Consider the following 25,432-nt stretch of genomic DNA (forward strand, 5'->3'; position numbering starts at 1 on the left):
GAAAACAGAGTGGGGGCTAGCACACAACCCTGGCGGACACCCCTATTTACAGGGATACGTGGTGTTTTTTGGCCCTGATCAACCCACCTGATCTGTGCAAAGTTACTCTCGAGTAGCTTGAGGAGTATGCTAAGTAGGTAAGAGGGAATTCCCAAGGCCTCAAGGATACTCCACAGTTGGGCACGTGGGACCAGGTCAAAGGCAGTCCGTAAGTCTATAAATGCAAGGTACAGACTGCCCTTGCCCAGTACAACCACTTTCCAGTATAACATTAATAAGCGGAATGTCTGTTCGATGGTCCCCGTTCCGGATCTAAAGCCAGCCTGGAAGTCTGACAATACTTGATTTTCTTCAGCCCACTGTAAGACCCTGCCTAAGATTACCTTGCCAGCTACCTTCTGGGTGGAATCTAACAAGCTAATTGGGCGGTAGTTAGCGGGGTCGTCCCGACATCCTTATTTGAAAATCGGGACGACCTCCGCGCCCCTCCAGGAGTCTGGCAGACATCCACCCATCAGGGCCGCATTCAGAAGTAGGGCAATAAGTTTGCTCCACACCTCTGGGTTGGCCCGTATTAAGTCACCTGGGATGCCATCAGGTCCTGCAGCCTTATTAGCAACCAAGCACTTAATTGCCCCTTCAACTTCCTTGGCGACAAAAAGGTGGTCCTCATTTGGGTAATCAACAGACACTCGGTGTGGCAGATCCGTCGTAGTATCTGAAGAGTCCCCAGGAAGGGAGTAAAGCTTGGAAAAGTGGGAAAACCACGCCTCCCCAGTGATGTTACATGTCAGTAGAGAATCAGCGGGTTTATCCCTAGCTCTCAACAGTTCCCAAAAAGCCTTCGAGTCTTTCTTGGAGCTAGCCGCCATTAGATCGTCCCAAAATTTATTTTCGTAGGCACCCCTAGCCGTGGCTAAAGCTTTTTTATAGCCTTTCCTGGCGAGACTAATATGACCAGGAACCTTAGATTTCACTGCTATGATAAGTTCACGTTTTGCAGCGCAACAGGTAGGAGAATACCATTTTGCGCTGCTCTTAGACGTGCCTCTTTTCGAGGCCCTTGCTCTTACTTGCGGGACAATGAACAGCTCACCTAATGCTATGGTTGTTTCTATAAAGACATTGGAGACATCAGAATTACTAAATTCCGGGGAGTCTAGCCGCAACTTCACAGTTGACATTATGGATTTTGCTAGAGCCATCCTTCCCTCATCCGCGGCAAATTTGTTCCATTTTAGCCGCCTGCCACAAATCGAGGGATCTAATTCGTGAGAGGATTTCCATATATGTGGTGGTTGGGTTGGGATCATGCCTTGCCATGGGGGAGTGAGGGTCAGGGCTAGTGGGTTGTGGTCATTATCAGAAGTTGATAGGACCTCCATATCTTGAAGATATACCCAGAGCTTATGATTCAACAATATATAGTCGATTCGTGAAGTGTGCCCCACCCTATTGTAAGTGTGCGCTCCCCGGGTATCAGACTTGGATCTGCCATTAGTTGCTCTAAGGTCATATTCCATACAGAGGGCATTAATGTCTATGGCACTCTGGGTCCATTTTTTAATCGGGTTTAGAGAGAGCAAGGGGATACCTCTCCTAACATCGTCTTCCCAGATGTCTAATATATCCTCACTGGCTAGTGGTTCGAAACAACAATTAAGGTCTCCAGCCAGTAGAACAAGGGAGTCTGCATTACAGGATCCAAGCTCCTCCTCAATTCCTGTTAGAGATAACATAGAGACACCTCCCCTTGCCCCCCTTAGGTAGAGGTTAAACACTTCTAGCTTTTTCCCCCCGTGACATTTGATGGATAGTCTCTGCAGATCAGGGGATTGTGTGGATATATGCCTTACAGTTAGCCCTAATGTAATACTAACCCAGTTCAGAAGGCCGCCTGAAGGGCGACCTTTGCTACCAGATGGTTGGGATGCAGGCACAAAATAGGTTGTGTAACCCACCCTGTGTCGGGGTTCCTGGCGCCAGGTTTCTTGCAGAAGACAAATCCCAAAGGATTCCACAAGGGAGTTCCAATCGGGAATGTCGATGTTGCGTGCAAGTCCTGCTACATTCCAACTAAGGAGCCTCAACGGTGGATTTCCTACGGCCCTCAGCCCCAATATGGGGGAAGGTGTAGGGGGGACGGAAACAGAGCTAAGCCTTCTTGACCTGTGTGGCAACACTATAGCCTCTACATCAGCCCCCAATAGGGGTTGGGTGTCCTCCCCCCTTATAGGGACTGTTACCCGGGTGTAATGGGTGCTAACATTGGTACTTTTGCTGGGAAGCGGGACCAGTGGCTGTGGTGTTAAGGGGGTCTGTGGAAGAGTGACTGTCCCTTGAGCTGTTTTGGTACTAGTGATACTCAACACCCCCCGTTCTTTCGAAGCATACACAGATGATTGGCCAGGAAGATAGGAGCTGCTTCCAATAGGTTTGATCGCCAGGGGTAAAAGGTCAGGGACCGCAGGAGACAAAAAGACCTTGGCATGAGGTGAAGGACCAAGAGGCATGGGAAGTCAGTCTACCTCTTCAAGGCAACCAAACCTATTGGATGCTGGTGCCCCAAGCCACCTTCTATTTGGGACTTGCCATTTGTCTCTTGCCCCTCCACGGGCCTGGTGACGCACCGAAGACCATTCCCCACCATAGTTTAAGTTAGTACGAGGGGGATAGAAGAATGTTAAAGGCCTGGCTACAATGGACGAGTTTTCCCCATAGGTAGTCCACGAGCATATGTGGTGAGCCGTATGTGGGTCCTCGAAAGACACAACGATACAGTCACCTGGAGTGGATTTACGAGAAGGACCTACCCAAGGAACTCTGGGCACCATTAGGATTCTACTTCTCGTATGGTTAGGGATCGGTCTATTCACATTCAGCCAGTGGATAACCTTATTCTTCAGGGACCAGTGGTTTTCTTGATAGTCACTCTCAATTTCCGGAACACCTGTCAATACCACCACATATGGCTTTGCATCTGGCGGGAGATCTATATAACCCCCACGAAAATTACTTCTATTTTGTGGGCCCTGGGGGATAGAGCAATCGGCCTTGTTGTCATTCGGCCTTGGGGCAGCTCCTGCTTTGTGGTGTGTAGTAGGTTGTGGGGTAGGGTGCTTCGGTAACTTTGGTAGAGGTTTGGGGGCTTTGTGATCGTAGCCCTTTGTGCGTGGTTTGGGTACTGGCCTGATTAAGGGTGGTACTGGAGGGGTAGGGTTGGGTATTGGTGGAGCTAGGTTGCCATCTAGAACGCTATTGCTTTCCTGGCCTCGCAAACTAAGAGTTGCTAGGGTTAGGATACTCTTTTCCACCTCTAAGAGATGGTTTTCAATACGTGAGAGTCTTGAGTCCAGGGGAGATAGCAGCTTTTTTAGAGTTTCCCAAACTATTTTTTTAAAATCCACATCCTTTCCTTCCTGCTCTCTAGTTGTGACCCGGTATCCTCTATTACTGCGTTCTCTTTGGAAATATCCAAGGTTACTCCGTCCTCATCTGCTCCAGGGGGCATCTGCACAGGAAAAACAGTCCCACCTTCAGCACTATGCACTGGTAAATTGCTAACATTAAGATGATGGGCCCTAGCAATTTTAGCCTTCTTACGTGAGTAGGCAGACCTTGTGTTGCGTTTTCTTTTGTGTGATGTACCCTTAGTGTTAGTGCATGGGGAATTTTCATGGGTCTCCGTGATCTGTAGTGTATTGGCATTCAGTTGACCGTGGTCTGGTTCAGGAATGACCACGGGTGAGGTCTGACTGACCTGCTGGTCGGTGGAGCACGGAGTTGGTATTAGCACAGGGGACGTTACTGGAGTGTGATGGACGTCAAACTGCGTTGTAATGTACCGCGGGTTGGGCAATCGCTCCGGGGTTATTGCAGACGCTATGTGGCCCAGGGATGATTTTTTGGACTTAGCAATGTCCTGGGACAATCTTCTGGCAGCCTCCAAATCTAGGGAAACACGATTTTGCATTTTGGTGATTTCCTTGTCTATGGCAATGGTCGTTCTCGTGATAAAATCGTCGAGGGTCCCATTTTGCTTCAGCCTTCCCTTAGCAGCCCTACTGCGGCTTACCCATGTGCACATATCCTACAAGGGTATACAAAACAGTTGCAACAATATGAAAGGCAGAAAAATGGTACCAGAGGCACAAGAGAGGGCGAAAGGGGTGGGGCCCAGCCCGGACTCTTCAGACCTCGAACGGCCTCAAACGGCCCGCTCTTTGCCCAGTCTTCGCCCCGGGCGCTCCCGCGCGCTACCGCGCAGCGGTTTCCCCAGAGTGTGAAATAGGGCTAAGGCAGGGGGCGTGACCGGCAGGGAGAGCGGCCGCAGGTGTGACACGCATGGACTCCTGGGCAATTGAGTCCCTGCTAAGCTGCTCGCAGCCCTGCCGGTGCAAGGAGGCACAGGAATGTTTTGCTCCCTTTCCAGAAAGCCCCACAGTGTCAGGAGACACAGCGGGACCCGCGCAGCGGGTCCGGCAAGGCGTTGTGGTGTCACTCAGTCCCACAAGGATCAAACGGCGGCAGTCAGCAACAGGAGGTAGGAGCCTTCGCACAGTTCTCCACGCAATCCTTGGAACAAGGTTTCCCGCAGTCTGTAGTGAGCTAGGCAGCTTTATTCAAGGCGGGGGGCGTGACCGGCAGGGAGAGCGGCCGCAGGTGTGACACGCAGGGACTCCTGGGAAATTGAGTCCCTGCTTAGCTGCTCGCAGCCCTGCCGGTGCAAGGAGGCACAGGAATGTTCTGCTCCCTTTCCAGAAAGCCCCACAGTTTCAGGAGACGCAGCGGGACCCGCACAGCGGGTCCGGCAAGGCGTTGTGGTGTCACTCGATCCCACATGGATCCAACGACGGCAGTCAGCAACAGGAGGTAGGAGCCTTCGCACAGTTCTCCACGCAATCCTTGGAACAGTTATAGAGTTATATGACAATAATGCTCTGTTTCCGACCACAAGCCATTGGTGTGTAAATTCCTAATTTGAGCTCACATCCCGTTAATGATTCATCTGTGGGTAGACTTCTTTGAGGTTTGAAGGTGGTCTTCAACTGCCACCATTGAAGTGTTTCTTTCATTGACAGTGAGATTTGTATTAGGTTGTTCCACTCCCCCGTTACCCAAAGCCACTGAGCGCACAGCTGTTCCTGGATTAGTCACATTTTCAGGCGGTATTGCAGTACTAAGGTAATACATGAGGACACGGTCACTAAGGCCGAAGTGACTTTTCACACTGTTGCATTTTGTGATGATACTAGTATGATTGTTGCTGTATGATTTTCTTTCCCCTTTCTTGAGATCAAAAAACCTCCCGACTGTGTTTTAGAACTCTTGCGCCTATTAAGAGAACTTCTCTTGATGTAGAGACTTGATTTTGCTATACTGATTGCTAACCCTGGAGCAGATATTGCCTTTCTGGTAATTTGTTGACAACTCCGAAAACGTTGCCCTCTTATTAGACAGTCGTCTAAATAGGGTTAGACTGTGCAGGACCCTTAGGCTTACTTCTCTCTAAGTATGTCTATAGGACATTACTTGTCTATGTACCGGAGACTCCCGTCTCGACGACGGGGAATGATTCAGGCATGTGAATCTATGAAAGACACCCATAATACTGGATAATTATACATCGACCTTGGTTCTGACTGGACATTATTTACACTGGGTACTTAAACAGGGCCATCTGCCACAGTCGCATTTTCGCAATCAGAGTAGCCTCTAACTAGACATGGCACTGTAAATATTCCACATGTTTTCGCAGACAGTAGGTTGATCACTGCATTTTATTCCATAGGGAAGTGATTTTTCACTCTAAATAAAATGGATGAATAATGGAATTCATGCGAACCGCGGATCCCAGTTGTTTTGGCGATTTCCGGCCAACATTGTGCTCCTACTGACTTCCTACGATCCTGAGTAGCCAGGCCTGGCACCAGGAATAGGTTAGTTTACTTAACTTATCATATCGGTAATTTTCAAACGTGATCCCACACGCAGCGCCTTCTTAATCCAACCCTCATTCTCCTCTCCCAGGTTGCCAATTCCCGTCCTGATGAAGACTCGCAGCTGAGGTCCAAATTTCCCTCATTGCGTTAGTCGAGTTGAAACGTTGACGCTCTCTCACCTGTTTCCCTTCTGTTATAACTTGAAAGTGCATCTATGCATGTTTGCAAATTACAGAATCAAATGTATACTATGTTTTATTTACAGACAGGTCTACCTAAACTGGTCAGTTTACCAGTATTTACCGAACAAATCGAATTGTTTTACCTCCACTTCTATGACCTTTACTCTCACCACCCATCAAGACTACTCTCCTTTCTTTCCCTCTAGCAACCTATTATCAGTATATCAAATCAAAATTGTGTTTTCTTTAAAGTAATAAATGATATCAGGTTTCTGTGGCGCTTTCTTTTTCTTGTGTGGTATTTTTGAAATTTTCACTTTCAGCAAATGCGTTCATAAACAAGTTATTGACTGCATATATGGAAGTGGTTGTTCTAGGTATTGAATACCAGTGTTTTAGCTCTCTACACAACACATATTAACTGAATTAGAATTTATCTCATGTCAATGTAAGTCACGGACCAATTTTGTATTCCCGTTCTGCACCCAGGTCCGTTGACTTGTTGGGTTACCCCATTTTTTTATAATGATACTCAACCCAGAGGTTCGCGACCATTTTGTTGGCTACACCGCCCTTTCACAGCCCTGCCCTGCCCTGCAGGAGTCTCACTACCTTGGGATCCCCTCAAAGCAAGTACTGCTACGTCGACCCATTGATCCCGGCTGACACCCTTGTTGGCTTCATTCGCCGGTCTTCTACCACCGTAATTTTATTCTGGTACGCCATACAGCCCTGAAGAAGTCACTGGATAGTTCCCTCATGTGACAAAACACGTGTTGGCCGGTTGTTTTTCGTTGTTGCATCATTAAATACATTTGAATAACACTCTGGTGTCGGCCATAGATATTGGTACAATAAGAGGCTTTTCAACCACTTTTTATCCTAAATTACGTGTGCCTGGACAGTGTTCTTATTATAGGTGTGCATTCTTTGACTCACAAATTTACGGGGGTTACAGGGTATTTCCCCTGACCTGGCAGCACCGTACACACTTTAGCATTATAGATACAAAGCAAACTAGCTTGAGCGCTAATCTTCCTGTCCTTACTAAAAACCCTACACCAGGATAGCAGCTGCTTTATATATGTCAGCAATGGAGATGTTACCAGCCAAGGCTATAGAGTACCCCTTGTTGCGAGTAGAGCACAGTCTGGGCTGTGCAGAGAGTTGTCTCTGCTTTAGCATTGCAAGTCCGTAGAAACTTGCAAAGAGGTACATATACCATTGGATATTTTAAATACCTTTCAAGAAATGTAGAAAGACATCAAACATGGTTTACCTCCAACATACCTTCCACAAACATCAGCAAGTATGCTGCGACTGCTGCTAAATGGAGGCATATGGAAGTGTAAGCCAACTATGATTGTAAAGGTGTGTGGCGTAGAGGCCACGGTGCCCGACTCCGGACCACAGGGTTTACGGTTCGATGCACAAGTTACTACTTGTGTAACGATATATCTGTAAGAGACATTAGTTAGTGATAGATTCCTTACCTTAGAATATCCCCAGGCGTCAGACTGGATCCGGAAATTTTTGCGTAGCAATACCCCTGCGCGCTGTTAGGCGTCGTCTGCGGCTCCGCGTCCGTCGTCGGCGTCGTGAGCGCCGGGATGACGTCATCGGAGTATATAGACGGCGCCCATGCGCGCTGACGTCAGTTCTGATAACACAGCTTTTCCGCGCCAGATACGCAGAGCCATGATAGAACTAACACTGGTGCCATGAAACTAGGGCCCTGAAAGGGGATGACCTTAACCCTAAATATCGGTTCGCAGAACGGGGAGGATGGGAGGGCGGTAAGGAATCTATCACTAACTAATGTCTCTTACAGATATATCGTTACACAAGTAGTAACTTGTGCATCTGAAAGAGACACGTTAGTGATAGATTCCTTACCTTAGAATAGATACCCCAGCAATACCAACCCCGTGGTGGTGGGTCTGCGAACCAATATCACACCAGAAAGTCCTGGAGGACGGAACGGCCAAAGAAGCCATCCCTCCGGACTTGACTGTCCAGGCAGTAGTGTCTTGCGAACGTGTGCAGCGAGGCCCACGTGGCTGCCTGACAGATGTCCTGCAGGGGGACACCGCGGCCCAGGGCAGTTGTCGTTGCCGTGGCCCGAGTGGAGTGAGCCCGCAATCCAGCCGGGGGCTCCTTCCTCGCCATGGAGTAGCATGCTTGGATGCACAAGATGATCCACCTGGAGATGGTCCTCTTGTGTACAGCCTTTCCCTTCTTCGCGCCCACGTAACCAACGAAGAGTTGGTCATCCACCCGGAATTGGCGAGTGCGGTCCAAGTAGTAGGAGAGCGCACGTTTTGGATCCAGACGGTGGAGCCTCTCCTCCTCTTTCGAGGGATGCGGAGGCGGAAAGAAGGTGGGCAAGGTGATGGACTGCCCGATGTGGAAGGCCGTGACAACCTTGGGCAGAAAGGAAGGTCGTGTACGCAACACCACCTTATCAGGGTGAACAGACAGGAAAGGCGGAGAAGAAGAAAGAGCCTGGAGCTCACTCACTCTCCTGGCAGAGGTGATGGCAACCAGGAAGGCCGTCTTCAGCGTAAGGAGGCGAAGAGGACAGTTATGAAGTGGCTCAAAGGGAGCACACATCAGATAGGTGAGAACAAGGTTCAAGTCCCACTGGGGCATCACGAAGGGAACAGGAGGGAACATGTGTGTGATGCCCTTCAGAAATCTACTCACTATAGGGGACTTGAACAAAGAAGGCTGATCAGGTAGCCTCAAGAAGGCTGAAAGAGCAGAGAGATACCCTTTAAGAGTGCCCAGAGCAGAGCCCTGCTGGGCAAGGGAAAGAAGAAAGAGCAGCACTTCCGAAAGGGGTGCAGAGAGGGGATCCACAGCCTTTGCTGCGCACCATGCCACAAATCTATTCCACCGGCAGGCGTATACCGACTTAGTGGAGGGACGCCTGGCTGCCAGAATGATGTCACAGACTTCGGGAGGCAAGTCAAATGGCCTCAACTGCCGCCGCTCAATCTCCAAGCTTGTAGGTGGAGACTGGACAGGTTCGGGTGCAGGACCGTCCCCTGCTGCTGCGACAGAAGGTCCTCCCGAAGAGGCAGACGAATCGGGGGATCGACTGACATGCTGAGTAGCTCGGGATACCAGTATCTTCGAGCCCAGTCCGGAGCCACAAGGATAACCTGGGCCCGGTCGCGCTTGATCTTCTTCAGCACTCTGGGCAGAAGTGGTATAGGCGGAAAGGCGTACAACAGGCCGCAGCTCCACTCGCGACGAAAAGCGTCTCCGAGCGAGTGCCGCCTTGGAAACTCCAACGCGCAGAACTGCTGACATTGCGCGTTCTCTTCTGTGGCGAATAGATCTAACCAAGGCTCTCCCCACTGTCGAAAGAGACCTTGCGCCACGTCCGAGTTCAGACGCCATTCGTGATCCATCATGCACCGGCGGCTGAGTTCGTCCGCCCTGGCATTCAGAGAACCTGCCAGGTGTTGAACCACCAGAGTCACGCCCTGATGTTCCAGCCACTGCCAGAGGCGCAGAGCCTCCTGGCAAAGGGTCCACGACCCCACACCGCCCTGTTTGTTGCAGTACCACATGGCGGTGGTGTTGTCGGTGAACACTTGCACCACGCTCCCCCTGACAGAGGGGAGGAATGCCTTCAGTGCAAGACGAATCGCCCGCAGCTCCAGAAGGTTGATGTGGAGCCGGGACTCCGCCGGAGACCAGAGGCCTCTGATCTCCGCCTCTCCCATGTGGCCTCCCCAGCCCTGGAGGGACGCGTCCGTCACAACTACGTGCTCCGGCTGGGGTAGAGAGAGAGATCTGCCACTGACCCAGTCGCGGTCCGTGAGCCACCACTGCAGTTGTCTCGCAGTGCCCTCCGAGATCAGGACATGATCGGACAGGTTGCCCTGATGCTGGGCCCACTGAAACTGCAGGTCCCACTGCAGAGCCCGCATCCGCCACCTGGCGTGACGCACCAGAAGGATGCAGGAGGCCATCAGTCCCAGAAGCCGCAGCGTCAACCTGACCGAGACCCGGGATAACGGCCCGAAGACAGGAATCAGAGCCTGAATATCCCGAACCCGCTGCTCGGGTGGGTAAACCCGAAACTGCGCCGAGTCGAGAACCGCTCCGATGAAAAGGAGCTTCTGAGAGGGACACAGGTGTGACTTCGGCACATTGATGGAGAACCCCAGCAAGTGCAGGAGGTCGGCCGTAGTCTGGAGGTGGCTGACGACTGTCTGGGGCGAGCCCGCCTTCAACAACCAGTCGTCGAGGTAGGGGAAGACTGACACCCCTTGCCTGCGCAGATGGGCTGCGACCACCGCCATCACCTTCGTGAACACCCGTGGGGCGCTGGTAAGGCCGAAGGGGAGCACGGTAAACTGAAAGTGCTCGTGGCCTACCGTGAACCGCAGGTAACGCCGGTGGGCCGGCAGGACGGGGATGTGGAAATAGGCGTCCTGCAAGTCCAACGCTACCATCCAGTCTCCTGGGTCCAGGGCAGCCAGGACCTGAGCCAAAGTGAGCATCTTGAACTTCTCCGTACGGAGGAAGCCGTTCACGTTCCGCAGATCCAAGATAGGGCGTAGGCCCCCTTTGCCCTTCTTGGGTACCAGAAAGTAGTGGGAGTAACAGCCACGTCCTACTTCTGGCCCAGGAACGCGCTCGATGGCCCTCTTGGCCAAGAGGGCCGAAACTTCCCCTTGCAGAAGTCGCAAGTGATCCCCCGACACACGGTGGCATTGAGGTGGCATGGATGGAGGGGAAGACTCGAAGGGGAGGGAGAAACCCCTTCGGACAATTTGCAGCACCCACCTGTCCGAAGTGACTGTATGCCAGTGGGAGAGGTGATGGCGAACCCTGCCTCCCACAGGCGTCACATGGGCCTGAAAACTCGGACTAGGAAGGTTTTGAGGCGGGGGCTGCTGAGGGAGGTGTGGACTGGCCTCGCCGCTGGCCCCGACCACCGCCACGGCGGTTCCCACGGCCGCCACCGCGTTGCTGAACATTCTGCGGCGCGTGGCTGACGGTCCGTGGTGGGGCGCCCCTTCCGTGGCCACGAAAGGAGCGAAAGGCACCCGATTGCTGGCGTGGGGCCGCAAGGCCCAAGGACTTGGCCGTGGCCCTGGAGTCCTTAAAACGTTCCAGCGCATGGTCTGCCTTGTCGCCGAAGAGGCGACGGCCATCAAACGGCATGTCCAGGAGAGTGGCCTGGACATCGGCCGAGAAATTGGCGGACCTCAACCAGGCGTGGCGTCGAACCGCCACCGTCGTTGCCATCGCCCTGCCCAGTGAGTCCGTGGTATCCAGCCCACACCGGATGGAAAATCGTGCCGCATCTCGGCCGTCCGCAAGGGTTTGGCTGAGTTTAGCCCTGACCTCCTCAGAGCATTGTGGCAGCACCTCCGCAACCGTGTCCCACAGAGTGTGGGTGTAGCGGCCCAAGAGACAGTTGGTGTTGACTGACCGGAGCCCTAGGCTCACAGACGAGAAGACCTTCTTCCCGAACTGCTCATATCTCTTGGATTCCCGATCGGGCGGGGCCGTCGGGAATGCGGTCTGGGAAGTGGAGGCCTGGATGACCAGGCTCTCGGGGGTGGGGTGGGTGGACAAAAAGCAAGGGTCGCCCGGTGCCGGGCGGTAGCGTCTGGCCACGTTCCTATCCACAGGGGGACCTGTGGCGGGCTTGGACCAAGTGCCCAGCAGAACGTCACACAAGGCCTCATTGAACGGCAGAAGGGGCTCCGCGGAGCCGGACTGCTGTTTGAGCACCTCAGTGAGGAGATTAGTCCTCACGGCCGCGACGGGGAGCTCAAGGTTTAGGGCCTTAGCTGCCTTCGTCAACACTACGCTGTAAGCAGAACCCGCCTCCGAAGCCACAGTCGGGGGCGATGTAAATCCAGTGTCTGGCGAGGTGTCAATACCACTGGCCTCCCCAAGCTCATATGTCCAGTCCTGATGTGACTGGCAATCACGTGCCAGAGGGTCCTCGGACCCCTCCCATTGCTCCTCGTCACCCAGCTCCTGGAGACCAGGATGAACAGCCAGGGCCTCCTCGTGGAGATAGAATTCTCCGATGGCCGACGGAATCGGCGCCCAGCGGCGCCCCTCCGACGCCTGAGGCGGACCGTAGGAAGCATTGGGGTCGGCAACCACTACGGCTGCCGGGGACGACACCTGAAGGGACGGCGCCGGTGAGGTCGTAAGGTCGACCGGCGAGGTCCCGGATCCGGAGCCGGATCCAGCGAGGTCGCGCGGCGCCGGGACCGAAGTCGCCAGCGGCGCCGGGCCCGAAGCACCCGACGTCGTCGGGGCCGAAGCGCCCGACCCGGAAGGACCTCCAGACGGAGCCGATCGGCCCGAAGGCGCCACGGGAACCGACTGAGGAGGGAGGGCCCTCATGGCCATGAGGTACCTCTCGACCTCCTCCTGCGACGCGCCGTGCCCAGGGACCCGAAGGTGTGGGGCAGGCGGCGACGCTTGCGACTCCCGCGGAGCCGCGTGGGCGGTGTCGCCCGAACCCCCGGCCGCATCGAGCGAGCGTCGGGGCGGGTCGGAGGACCGATGGTGGCGCTCCGACCTCTCATGCCTCTTACCTGAGGACTTGGATCCAGACGATCGGTGACCACTCCCGGAGCGTCGATGACTCCGACCTCGCGACCTGTCCCTCGACCTCCCGTGGGACCGGGACCGGGACCTGGAGCGGCGCGGGGCCGACTGCCTCAGCTCGAGACGCTTGCGGGACCGCTCCCGCCTAGCCTTCGACGTCAGGGCCCGGCAGTCGTCACAGGTTCGATCGTCGTGGTCGAGGCCTAAGCACTTCAGGCACCGGCGATGGGGGTCCGTGACCGACATGAGTCGGCCGCACTTCGAGCAAGGCTTGAACCCGGGCATCCCTGGCACCGATAGTCGAGAATCGACTAAGTAGAGGATCAAAAAGATCAAAAAGTTTTCAGTCAAAAAGTGACTGGGGGTAGAGCTTCTTCCGGATCTGCGCTAGCTGGCGCGGAAAAAAGAAGAACTGACGTCAGCGCGCATGGGCGCCGTCTATATACTCCGATGACGTCATCCCGGCGCTCACGACGCCGACGACGGACGCGGAGCCGCAGACGACGCCTAACAGCGCGCAGGGGTATTGCTACGCAAAAATTTCCGGATCCAGTCTGACGCCTGGGGATATTCTAAGGTAAGGAATCTATCACTAACGTGTCTCTTTCAGATCCCCGGTGCTGATAGCAGGTTAGTAAAGCACCATGTGACTCAGGGCAATAGCACGCTTAATCTTCCCAACCGCCCAGCACCTTGACACCCTCGGGTAATTGCGGGCTTTACAAATTATGGATTTCATTGCCTTTTTTCATTTCATCTATGAAGAAGGTAACATACTGTCTCTTGTACTGTTGCTGTGAGTGAATCTATGCATTTTAGAAAGCAATAGGGACACAGTGTTTCTACGTAGCCACATAGCAGGCCTGCATGGTGGGTTTATTTGTATTTCAGGATAGAGATGCAATCTGCTGGGAGATTTAGGTAACTAACTCTAGGAACTCAGGAGCCAGATTGTAAGGTTTAGCTGCTAAGGGGGTCTGATGCCTTATGGAGCCTTGGTTCTGTGTGAGTAGATCTGGCTGTTTGGGCAGTTTCTCGTGAGGGACCTCTGACAATTCTATAAGAGTTGTGAGCCAGGGCTGTATAGCTCATGTGGGAGCCACCAAGATGAGGGCAAGAGACGTTTGCCAAAGGTTCCGAAACCCGAACAGAACGAATGGGAAAGGCAGAAAAGCGCAGGCAAATACCCCAAATTAATTAATTCATAATGCATTGCTCAGGGACTGAGTGTTGGAACCTGGAGGCAAAGTTTTGGCATTTTGCATTTTGGCCGGTTTCAAAGAGAGCTACATCTGCAAACCCCCAACACTGGAAATACAGGAGTAGGAATTGAGGGTAAATTTCCCACTTGTTGCTACATCTTACTGAGCAGATCTGCAAACTCGTTCACTTGCAGCAGATACTCCACAATCAGATGTAATTTGTGACGGAGTGTCCAATGCCAGATTTTATATGACAGATGGGTGGAGTACGTGCCTCCCCGTTTCGGAAGGTGATGAGAACTACCTTTTGCTAGATCTCATGAAAGAAGGCCTTGAGTGCCAGTTGGACAGCCAACTGTCAAATAATTGATGTGGAGACCATGTTGGTGGGATGGCCCCAAGCCCTGGATTGTGGTCCTGCAGATGCGCCCCAAACGCATATGATAAGTGTCTGTCTAAAAAAGGCTCCCCCTGCAACAGGTTGTTGCTGTTCCACCACTGCGGATAGAGCTGTGTACAAGCCCAAAACAACACTTGATCGTCCCATTGATCCGCTACCTGGAACCATTGTGTTGCTAGGCACTCTTGTAGAGGAATCCTGTGTATCTTTCATGGTGGAACACTGGCAATACACGAAGCCATCATGCCAAGAAGGCGCATTACTATTCTGACTGTTAAGTGTCAATCTGGCTGAAAAGAGGGAAAAGCAGTTGGAAAGCGAGGACCCTCGATGGCTGCAGCAACCTTTCCCGGAACAAAGAGCTGGATTTGGAGCGGTTGGAGGTGGAACTGGACTGCATTGATGGCGAAACCTAAATTGTGCAGAAGGTCTATAATATTTCAAGTATGGGAGAGACCGTATTGCTTATCTACATTCTTTATCAGACAGTCGCCCGGATAAGGGTACATGTGGATACCTCCCCTGAGATGAGCGACTACCATGGCAAGATATTCTGTAAATCTCTAGGGGCCTTAGTGACCCTGAAGGGTAGCACCTTGCACTGATAATGGTGACCACTTGCCATGAACCACAGGGAGTGGCAGTGAGCAAAGTGGATAGGTATGTGGAAGTAAGCGGCCTTCAGGTCAAAAAGGTCGCCTTCTTGCAGCAAGGGGATGACATCTTGTAAGGTGACCACATGAAAGTGCTCCGACAGGATGTACTCATTGAGAGGCACAAGGCAGAGGAAAGGCCTGCGTGTTCCATCCTCCTTTCGTAAGAAGTATAGGGAATACCCCCTTAGTGTAGCGGCACAGGTTTGATTGCACCTATGAGGAGCAGCTCTTGTACCTCATCTTGAATGAGGCGCTGATGCTTTTTTTGGAGAGGGTATGTGTGTGGGGTGGGATGTATTGTGGGGATGCAGTGAGCTCTAGACCGTATTCCTGCAGTATGATCGAGATAACTAGCTGGTCTGAGGTGGTTTATCCCCACTGGGGGAGAAACCACCATAATCTTCCCCAACAGGTGTCGTGTGATTGGGGGAAGGGTGAGAGAGTCAATACTTTGTAGTGATGGGCGCTTTGGCGCACCTCCTTTGTCTCCGAACCCTGGTACTGTTGCCCCTGTAACCTTCCCTAGAGAGTTGCTTTTTTAATACAGCTGCTCCCGACACGGGTAGGTGGAGGGTGGGTGAGGAGAAGAGGTTTTTGGTCGCCCTCACTCCATACTGTCGCCTGAAAGAAGCCTAGATTGGAGGATGTTTCAAGTGTACCCATGGCCTTGGCTGTGTTCCTATCTTTCTTGATCTTCTTTAGTATCTAATCCACCTGCCGCCAAAAAAAATGTTCACGGTTAACGGCGTATTTAACAGATATTGCTGCACCTCTGGTTTGAAGCCCGAGACATGAAGATAAGCATGGCACTGAATGAGGACAATGAGTTAATCCCCCTGGCTGCAGTTTCAGCTGCGCAAGGGCGCAGCAGAGAGTAGTGTTGGATATGATTTTACCCTTTGAGACTAATTCTTGACCTCACGATCGGTATTAGTCTGGGAGGTGCTGGAGTAGTTTCTCCATCTCGACCCAGTGGGTGCTATCAAACAGAGAGAGCAATCCAATAGAATATGCAACCCTCCAAAGCGGGGCAGATTGTGCAGCTACCCTCTTGCCTGCCACATCGATCTTTTTGCTATCTATAGACTCATACATCTCCAAGGAGTCTGTTGTTACAGTAAGACCGAATTCCTGTGCCTCAGTCTACTAAATTCTATTAGTGATATTGCTAGACAACCTACTGGAAAGAAATTCAATGTATGTATTGCTACTTCCGTAATGAAATTACTTATTTACTTTTGAGCTGTATACAACCACTCCTTGTCTTAGAGTATGCTGACCTCCTTTATTACTGAATTATGTCAGTATCCAATCCACATTTCTCATTTGATACCTATCGTTTACTAGATAAAGACTGAATTTCTAGCAGCTTTTTCCTCCAACTTACCAGAGGTAAAGGTTTCATTGACCTGGCTGCTCGTTTCAAGACTGCCCCAGTTTATATTTATCTCAGCTTATAAAATGGCAGCAAAAATGTAATAAAATACTTAAGATGATGGGTGGTTCTCTAGCACTGGATGTTAGTGAGCCTCACTCATACAGGAACTGCATTATGTATATCTTTCATTGAAATGTATTACTCAACATGAGGTAAATGACTTATCATTTTGCCTGTATTTTGCTAGGTCTACCTAACATCTTTGTTTACAAAATAACCATTAAAGATTTTGAAAACATATTGACAACTCCCCAATTAGCCTGCTACAACTGAATCATGGAATTGAATCTTAACTTGGACTTCTCATGAATCATCCGTTTTAGCCTAATGAGTAAAACGTGGGGTTAAGATAGAAAAAAACCTACAATACTGGTAGTTGGCATAGTACCTACCGCATGCAAGAATGCACATCTGTGCTAAAGAGAGTACTTTTGAATACCCCTAATTTAAATCAAGTGCCACTGATTTTGGGACTTAGATACAAAAATCAACTCAGTAAATAAAAGCTGCACTCTCACCGCACCAAAACAATAAAAAAAATAGGAGTATGGCCAGACAATGGAGGGCAGCATAGTGGAGATGTTGTTGCTCAGCTGCTCCTATATTAACTATAACTGGAGACTGATGCTGTCACTCGCGCAATCCGCCGATGCATGTCTTCCCAATAAGCCTATTTTTATATTTTATTTGTCAACGTTTGATTGGTTTAGGAGGCTGAAAGGTTTAACTTATTTATGACGTTCACTGAGCAGATCCAGAAACACTCCTGGAGTGGTGAAATTAAAGGGTAGGCCAAGAGAGTTGCATGAAGCTAAGTATTTTTATAAACACAAATAGTTCCTGATAACTTCAATGCGCTACTGCACCTGTGAAATTAAAGTTTTAGAAAAAAATCCTATCAGTAAGGTTCAACCTATGCAGTAAGCTACAGAGCACATTAGCTTGTATTTTACGAAAGAGAAGCCTTCTGCAATCTACACAGTAAATCACATTTTTCATTGAAATAACCCCAAATCAAATTTCTTATAGCATTCAAAGTTTAATAGCCCCAAACCAAAGCCATCTTCACTGTAAACATGATTATGTTGGTTGTGGCTAAAAAGTGTTTAATTCGGTAATACAAAAGTTTCCACTGTCCCCCAGAGTAATCCAGACTGACAAGTTTGAGAAATCCTGCTTTGCATAACTTTAGTGCCAGCCTTAATGGAAACCCACTAGTAGTATGTAGCAAAATTCTAAGTTAACAACATATTATCTACAGCAAAGTCTCCGCACTCTACACAATCCTGTGCAAAACGCTCACCTGGTCATCAGCGATGGCTTTAGCAAAGCGAGGACAATCCAAATGAAGGTAAATGTCAGTAAGCTGGTCCAGAAGTTTCTTTGGTTCAAAGCCATACTTCTCAGGATTTTCAACTTTCAAATCACGACACTTAGGCCCACATAACTGTTGAAGGTTAAAGTTCAGCATGGCTGCTAACCTGGGCCCCAGCTCCTATCAATGGGAAAGAAAAAAAGACTCTTCATGCTGACCTTGGAGAAAGAAATCCTCTGCATGCCTGGGTAAACATTTTTTTTTAATGTTCTTATATTATGGACACAAGGATACGTTATAAGCACTTAAAGCCCACTTCACATGCTATCTTGAGAGGGCTGTTGGGGGCAAGGGGAGCCGTTGGTAATGAAACATGATTTTATAGGGTTTCATATTTCATATATTTTTTTACATTGTATTTATATATTTTCATAAGAACATTGAACGGTGCAATGTCAGTGCTATTACTGCCATTTAGTATCAAATTCCAGGTGTATGTCACTGCAGTATTTAACAAAGCATTCTAGGCATAGTATCTTGAAGCATATTACTATCTGTACACAGCATAGCATTTTAGGAATCATGACAACATTGATGACATGAAAGGAGTCCATGTGTCCTTTGGTCGTGATGACTGAGGGAGCTCGTCTGCAAATACCTCCAAATGATCTTTGCAGAAGGCAATATCTCGCAATCACTGTGCGATCTTAGTAGCAGTCTGCTTACCCCAGTTCATGGATATCCCCCCTTTTAGCTAAACAGTTAACTCACGGATAACCGTTTGCAGTAGTCCAAGTAGCCCCCAATAAACACATTTGTGGAGTGCATGCTACCTGTTCTAGTGTCATCCCTGATTTGTCCGAGTTACCTGCATCCAGAAGTGAAATATTAGGGGGCATATCCACGCTAGGTGGATAAAATACACTTCAGAAGTTTCACATCTCACGCATTGATCGTTGGGACGTAGCCCGTATCCATGAACGTCCACAACCAGGAACACTGTGACCCGGGAGCTCCACCACCGGCGCGCACTTCGCGTATCTCAATGCACGAAAAAAAAGAGGGATTTAGAGCTATATACTCTCTCTACTCTTTCCCCCGCTTTGATTCACTGAACTGGATGGTAGATTGGGGTTATCCGCTCCACTACTGGTTATTCTAAAGAGCTCCTGGGATTCCTGTCTGATCACACTTTTCGGCAGTGCCGTCTCTTCTTCCTCATTCTTGTTTGAACTGGTCAAGGGCCCCACCGGGTCTGAAGTATCACCTGCAGAGCGACCTTCGACATATACGCAGGCACATTTGGAGCCCTGAAGATTCGCGTAAGCGATGAAACACATGTCGGTTGGCTGCTGTTGAGTACATGAAAATTAAAGAACTGAAGACTACCTTTTCTGTTCTGGAAATTACTGTTTTTATGCAGCTTTACTTGTATTTCTTGTTGCATGTCTCATTACCTACGTTTACTTTGATATCAGATCTGTGTGCATAGGGTTTGCTTTTCCTTGTACCCTAAGAATTCTGTTCCCATCTAAAAGCATTTTTTGAAATTGCCCAAATGCCTTTCCATGTTTCTCTGATGTCACCTTATTAATTCATAATACTTAGAGAAAGCTAAAGGTATAATATTCCATAGAGATGAGGATTTGCATACTGTGGAAAACAGTGTGGAGGCAAGGACCCAAAACTGTTCTTCAAAGTTACTTAAAAAAACCACACCAAGATGCGAATGTGGGCTCACCACAGGGGCAGGACACGAAGGAAAAAGGTGAGATGGTGGGCATTTGATGGGTAACAGCAGGGTGTTAAAATGCACAAATTGCCATCCTTCAGATACTCTAACAGCAGATTCCTCACCTTAGAAGATTTGCCACTCTGGATCTGAAAAATATTCTAAATAGCCGTACTCCTGCGCACTGCACAGACTCCTCACTGGCCCAGATATGATTTAGTAAAGCTGCATATAAGTGATATACCTACACTTCGACATCACTTTATTGTCCTTTCCTTTCCACACACTCGGACACAAGGAGTGTGAAAAATTCATGGTACCAGTGTGTTAAATACTAAATTGGGACCTCTTGAGATATAAAAAAGAGGCCACTCTATGGAACGCGGACAGAGGGAAAAATATCCTTACCCCCGAACCCGGCTATCAGGCAGTAGTGCTGTGTGAACGAATGCACTAATGTCCAGGTCATATCCTTGCGGATGGCAAGGTGGGCCCTCTGTGTACAATGCAGGAGCTCTGGTGGAATAGCTCTCAGATCTTTCTGAAGATGCTTCTTGAGTAGCAGATCATGATGCAGGGGGCTATCCACTTCAAATGGGTTCTCTTCCCTTTCTTTACTCCGGAGAACCCCACAAAAAGTTGACTGTCCATTTGATGGTCCTTGGTAAGATCAAAGTAAAAGCTTAAAGATCTTTTAGGGTCCAGTTGATGGTGCCGCTCCTCTTTTGAGGGCCAAAGGGGAGCAAGGAACAATGATAGAAAGATGGATTACCCAACATGGACGAGAATCACAACTTTTGACAAGAATGCGGTCATAGCCCTTAGCACACACTTATCTGGTAAAATTGTGGTGCAAGGCAGTTGCACTGAACGTGCCTCAAGTTCACTCACACGACAAGCTGGCATAACACAATGAGCAAGATGATTTCAAAGTCAAGAGGACACAGCAAGCAACTATGCATTGGCTTAAAGGGCAGATAAGAAATTTCAAAACCAGGTTAAGGTCCCATTGTGGCATCACAAACAGTTTGGGAGGGAACATGTGTGTCAAACCTTCAATAAATCTCCCGACAATAGGGGATTTAAACAACGGCTGTTGGTGTGGCAAATGTAGAAAGGTTGAGAGGACCAACATATAACCTATAATAGAGCCCACTGCAATGCCTTGCTGGGCCAATGATAAAACAAACAAAATGACGTCCAACTGCTTTGCATATAAGGGGACAGTCTTGTGAATACCACACATGGCCACAAATTTGTTCCAGTGCCTGGCCTAAATTAATTTTGTGGGTTCGCCTGCTGTCTAGGATGACATCCATCACTTCAGGTGGCAGATCAAACAGTAGACATATGTAGGTGTAGACTGCTCCAATTTGGGCGGAGGACTTTGCCCCACTGCTGAGGCAAGAGAATGTTGCGAAATTATAGCTTGATTGGGGGACAGATGGTCATGTGCCCAGAGGGTCCAGGTACCACACTACGCTACCCAATCCAGAGTGACTATGACTATTTGGGTCTGGGTTCTCCTGATCCTTTTCATAAGTCAGAACAGTAGCGGCAGGAAGGCGTCCAGGATTCGGTGTTCCATTCCAGTGGAAGGCATATCCTAATGAGTATTCTTGTGGAAACTCAAACGTGCAAAACGTGGCACTGCATGTTCTAGACATTGGTGTAAAGGTCATTCAGCCAGAGTTCCGGCTCCCACTGTTGGAAGAACCCCTGCACCATCTCTGGATGTTTAAGCCACTCGTGATGTTCCAGACACCACCTCCTGCATTTATCCGCTCTAGGTTTTGGGGATCATCCTAGGTGGTTTGTGTGAGAATGTGCCCTCTTTCTTGCATGGTATGTCTCCACTTTATGCTGAATTGCTGATGTTCTTTGACTGAGTGTGCCCTGGGCTCCTGTTAATCCGGTACCAAGGGCCTATGTTCCTTCCCTAAAACTGCATTGAAGCCTAAACGCCTATGGCATCTCTGGCCACATGTCGGCCCCTGGTAAATGGTACCATAGGTACCCAGGGCACTTTGACAAGAGAAGGCCTCTAAGAGCTGCAGCACTTATTGTGCCACCCTTAGAGACCCTGTACCCTGACACTCACACACTGCCTTTGCAGGTGGCGTGTCTTAGGGCAGAACAAAGTGAAGAGTTGACATGGCACACATTTCTGTGCGCCATGCCCACAAACCACTGCCTTGGCATACATCAGTCACCCCTCTAGCTGGGTGCCCTATGCCAGTGGTGTGGGTACAGGTGCATGAGCACTGTAGCCCTACAGTACCAAGGTCCATTCCTGGGCACTGTAAGTGCAGTACTGCCATTAAGAGTATATGGTGCTGGGCGTTTGTCATTACGAACTCCACAGCACCAATATGGCTACACTGAAGACTGGGAAGTTTGGTATCAAACTTCTCAGCACATTAAACCCACACAGATGCCAGTGTGGGATTTAATGTAAAATGCACATCAGAGGGCATCTTAGAGATGCCCCCTGAATCTCAACCAACCTCTAGTGACCTGACTGAGTGGCTGTCTAGGCTGCCACCACCAGACATGTTTCTGGACCCCTGGGTCAAGAGCTTGCTACTCTCGGAGGCCTGAAACAATACGCATCCTGGGACGAGGTGCCAAGCCTCCTCCCCCAGGATGGGCAGGGTTCACGAAGGAGAAGCTTCAAAGGCATGTCTCCTTTGTGAGCCTCTCCAGACCATTTGCTGCTTTCAGCAACTCTTCCACACTGGTTCTACCCCCCACTTTGGGCAGGAGAACTGGCGGAAAAACAAGTGAGGAAGAGAGGTGTGCCCACATCTGCCAACTCCACCCCTAAGGTGGGGGAGGTGAGGTGAAGCACAACCTCGAGTCCCCGTCATCTTGAGGATGGGGGGATCCAGCCAACCAGGGACAGGCTCCTACCTCCTTCCCACTGGAGAGTGGCAGAATAGGGGGTGTACCCACCCCAGAAAAGGGACCCATTGGCATTTAGGGGCACCATGACCTTTCCTTCCTCAGAGCCAGCAACCACAAGAAAAGAAGAGAAGAAGAAGGATGAGAAGCCGTGCAGAGCTAACAAGAGGACGATGCCCACTGACTTGGCCCCAGCCCTACAGGCCTGTCTCCCCTAGAACCTGATCCTGCGAAACCCCAATGTGTCCAGCAGCCAGCAACCTCACAAACCCTGGAGGTCCTGCCTGCCTTCACTGTCAAGGCTGTTTCTCGTGTGAACACCGGACGTGTTTAAATTGCAGCTTCTGGTGCCAGCCAGGAACCGCGAATCCAGTCCACTCTGCACCCGCCGAACCCGGCCCGAGCTCGAGTGGAAAAATACCACGAGGAGGCCCCCCCGGCGATCTTGACACCAGATTCGGCGACCCCTGACCTGCCTTATGCTCCAGACGACGCCTGCAGCCTCAATCCAGAGGAACCCCCCTACCGCGACCAAAGCGGGTAAGAAAATCCGACATCGAAAGGTACCCCTGCACCCGACGCCCCACGGCCTTGTGTGCCCAACCCAGCAGTCCCTAACCATCCCTCAACATCCCAACTTACCCCTCGAAGTGGTGATCGCTCCTGGAAGATCCTCCTCCCCGAGCCTGAAGTGTTTCTTTGTCCGGGAGAATCTCCATTGAAATCAAAAGAACACCCGACCTCAAAACCGCACCATGCACCCGGCCGTCCTAGTGCCACTGAGGGTGCAACAACAGTGCATCACTGACCCTTGAAGACCCCCGAGTCTAACCCCAGAAACCTAACTCCAAAAACCGAGTACTTATCTCGAAACCGATAACCTGTTTTCCTCATAGGATAACATTGACACTTTTTCTCCCACAAAGTTTCTAAGTGTCGACTTTTGAAAACTTGGAATATTCTTTAAAAATCGCACAAATAACCAAAATAAATTCTTTCAACTGTTTGCAGGAAAGGTCCCAGTGCTGAATCTACGTATCCAGCACTGAGTAGGAAAAGTAGCATAAAAGTAACTTACCTGTGAATTGAATTTCCGTCCATAGGCTAACATTGGTGGTTCTATGTGAAAAAGTTTTTAAATGCCAACTTTTGAAATACAAGAATATTCTTTAAAAATCGTACAACTAACTAAAAAGCATTTACTCAACTGTTTTTAGGAAATGTCCCAGTGCTGAATCCAGGATCTAGCACTGGTTTGGAAAAGGTCATCCGAAAAGTCACTTGTCTGCAATTTATTGAAAACGCCTATTCATTCCAATGTACTGTATTTGCTAAGTGTTGAGTTCTACGCTCCCCTGTAAATCAAACAAAGTACAATTCCAATTGCATTTTCTATATCCAGTAACTTATTACGAAAAGTATTTAATGCTTACCTGTACCAGGCTTGCTTGGTTCTAAAAATAAACTGTATATTTTTTATACAAAAACAATTGGCCTAGAGTTCAGTTTCTTGAGTGTGTGAATTCATTTGCTGACTGAGTGTGTACATCAAATGCTTAAGTGTCCTCTGATACTGCCTTACTGCTCGACCAAGCTACCACTTGAGAGTAAGGTTCTATCTAACTTTAACCTCTGCTAAACCTCTGGAGACCCTTGGACTCTATACACACTGTACCTCACTTTGGTGCAGTATATATAGAGCCAGCTTCTTACAGTTCGTGATTAAGAAAAAACCCCAGCACCACAACAACCTCCAGAGGCACAGAGCCTCAAGAAAAAGACCGAGGATGAAACCAATAACCTGCAACTCCAGCAAGTTGATTTGGAGACAGTCTGTCACCAGAGACCCCAGTCTTCTGATCAACACCTGCCCCAGACCATCTCCCTAGGGCAGCAGGGATGCATCAGTAAGAAGTACAGGGGCCTGCTGCTGAGCCAACGACTCTCGAGCTGCTACCAGTGCAAGTCTCGAGCCATCTCCTCTGAGACCAAGATGACATTGGCCATATTTCCATGGTGCTGGGCCCAATGGAAAAAAAAATAATCCATTGCAGAGCATACTTGTGAAACCTGGAATAGCTGACATGAAGGCTGTGGGAGGCTAAGAGGCAAAGAAACTTCAAACCTACTTTCTGAGTGATCCGGGACGACGCTGGAAACATCAAGATCACAGCCTGAATATCCTGGAATCGTTGTGGAGGATAGAAAGCCCTTAAATCTACTGTGTCTAGGAGTGCCCCAATGAATGAAAGCTCCTATAAAGAAGTTAGATGGGACTTCGGCTCATTGTCAGTGAACACCAACCATGTCAAGAGGTTTGCTGTTGTCTGGAGGTGGTCAACGACGGACTGCGGCAAGCCCATCTTCAAAAGCCAGTCGTCCAAGTAAGGAATGGATTATTCTACTTACCCAGTAAATATCTATTCAGGACATGTAGAGCTGTAGATTCACATACTTTGCATACTCCTGCCATCTAGTGTTGGGTCCGGAAGTTTGCAAGTTGTTTTTCTTTGAAGAAGTCTTTCCAAGTCACAAGGTAAAGTGACTCCTCCTTTTTAGTGATAGTGCACATGGGCATCAACTCCATTGTTTTTTTATATGCAGTCTCCTATTCACTTTTTATTTCAGCAGCCAAGAAACAACCTACAGATAACTAGATGTAGTCATGAAAAAAACTACAATAACCAATGAATACAAAGAAACTACAAATCCCACAAATGCCCTGTAGCACAACCAATCAACACTATGCAGTCCATATAAGTCATCATGCCCAATAGAAATTCTGTTCTTCTTTGATGCTTGGCAGCCATGTTAAGTACAATTTACTTCTTTCATATTTCCATATTTGTAAAGTTGATTTGAGATTTCGTTTTAATTTTATAAACAGCATGGTTAACCAATAGGGGCGCATCATAAAGCACATCACAATGGACAATTTGCATTGGGGTAAGCACCTGTTACATCAATGCGCCCCTGCCCTCCCTCCCCGGACTTAAATCTTAGCCAGTTTCACTCCTGCTGTTCGCAGTGTCGCTTAGCTCAGGCCCTCCCTCCCCTGATA

At 49.5% G+C, this 25,432-nt stretch overlaps 1 protein-coding gene across 2 annotated transcripts in view; it reads right to left on the reverse strand.

Annotated features, from left to right (window-relative positions):
- The window catches only part of UBE4B (ubiquitination factor E4B), a 1,174,709-nt gene that overhangs the window by 210,723 nt on the left and 938,554 nt on the right, over window positions 1-25,432 (reverse strand). For both annotated transcript variants that reach the window (XM_086921364.1, XM_086921363.1), the window contains one exon: window positions 17,724-17,915. In XM_086921364.1, the coding sequence (XP_086777490.1) occupies window positions 17,724-17,915 (192 nt within the window). The remainder of the gene's footprint in view (window positions 1-17,723; window positions 17,916-25,432) is intronic.

Source organism: Lissotriton vulgaris, chromosome 5, assembly GCF_964263255.1.
Source record: "Lissotriton vulgaris chromosome 5, aLisVul1.2, whole genome shotgun sequence".
In the NCBI taxonomy this organism is placed as follows: Eukaryota; Metazoa; Chordata; class Amphibia; order Caudata; family Salamandridae; genus Lissotriton; species Lissotriton vulgaris.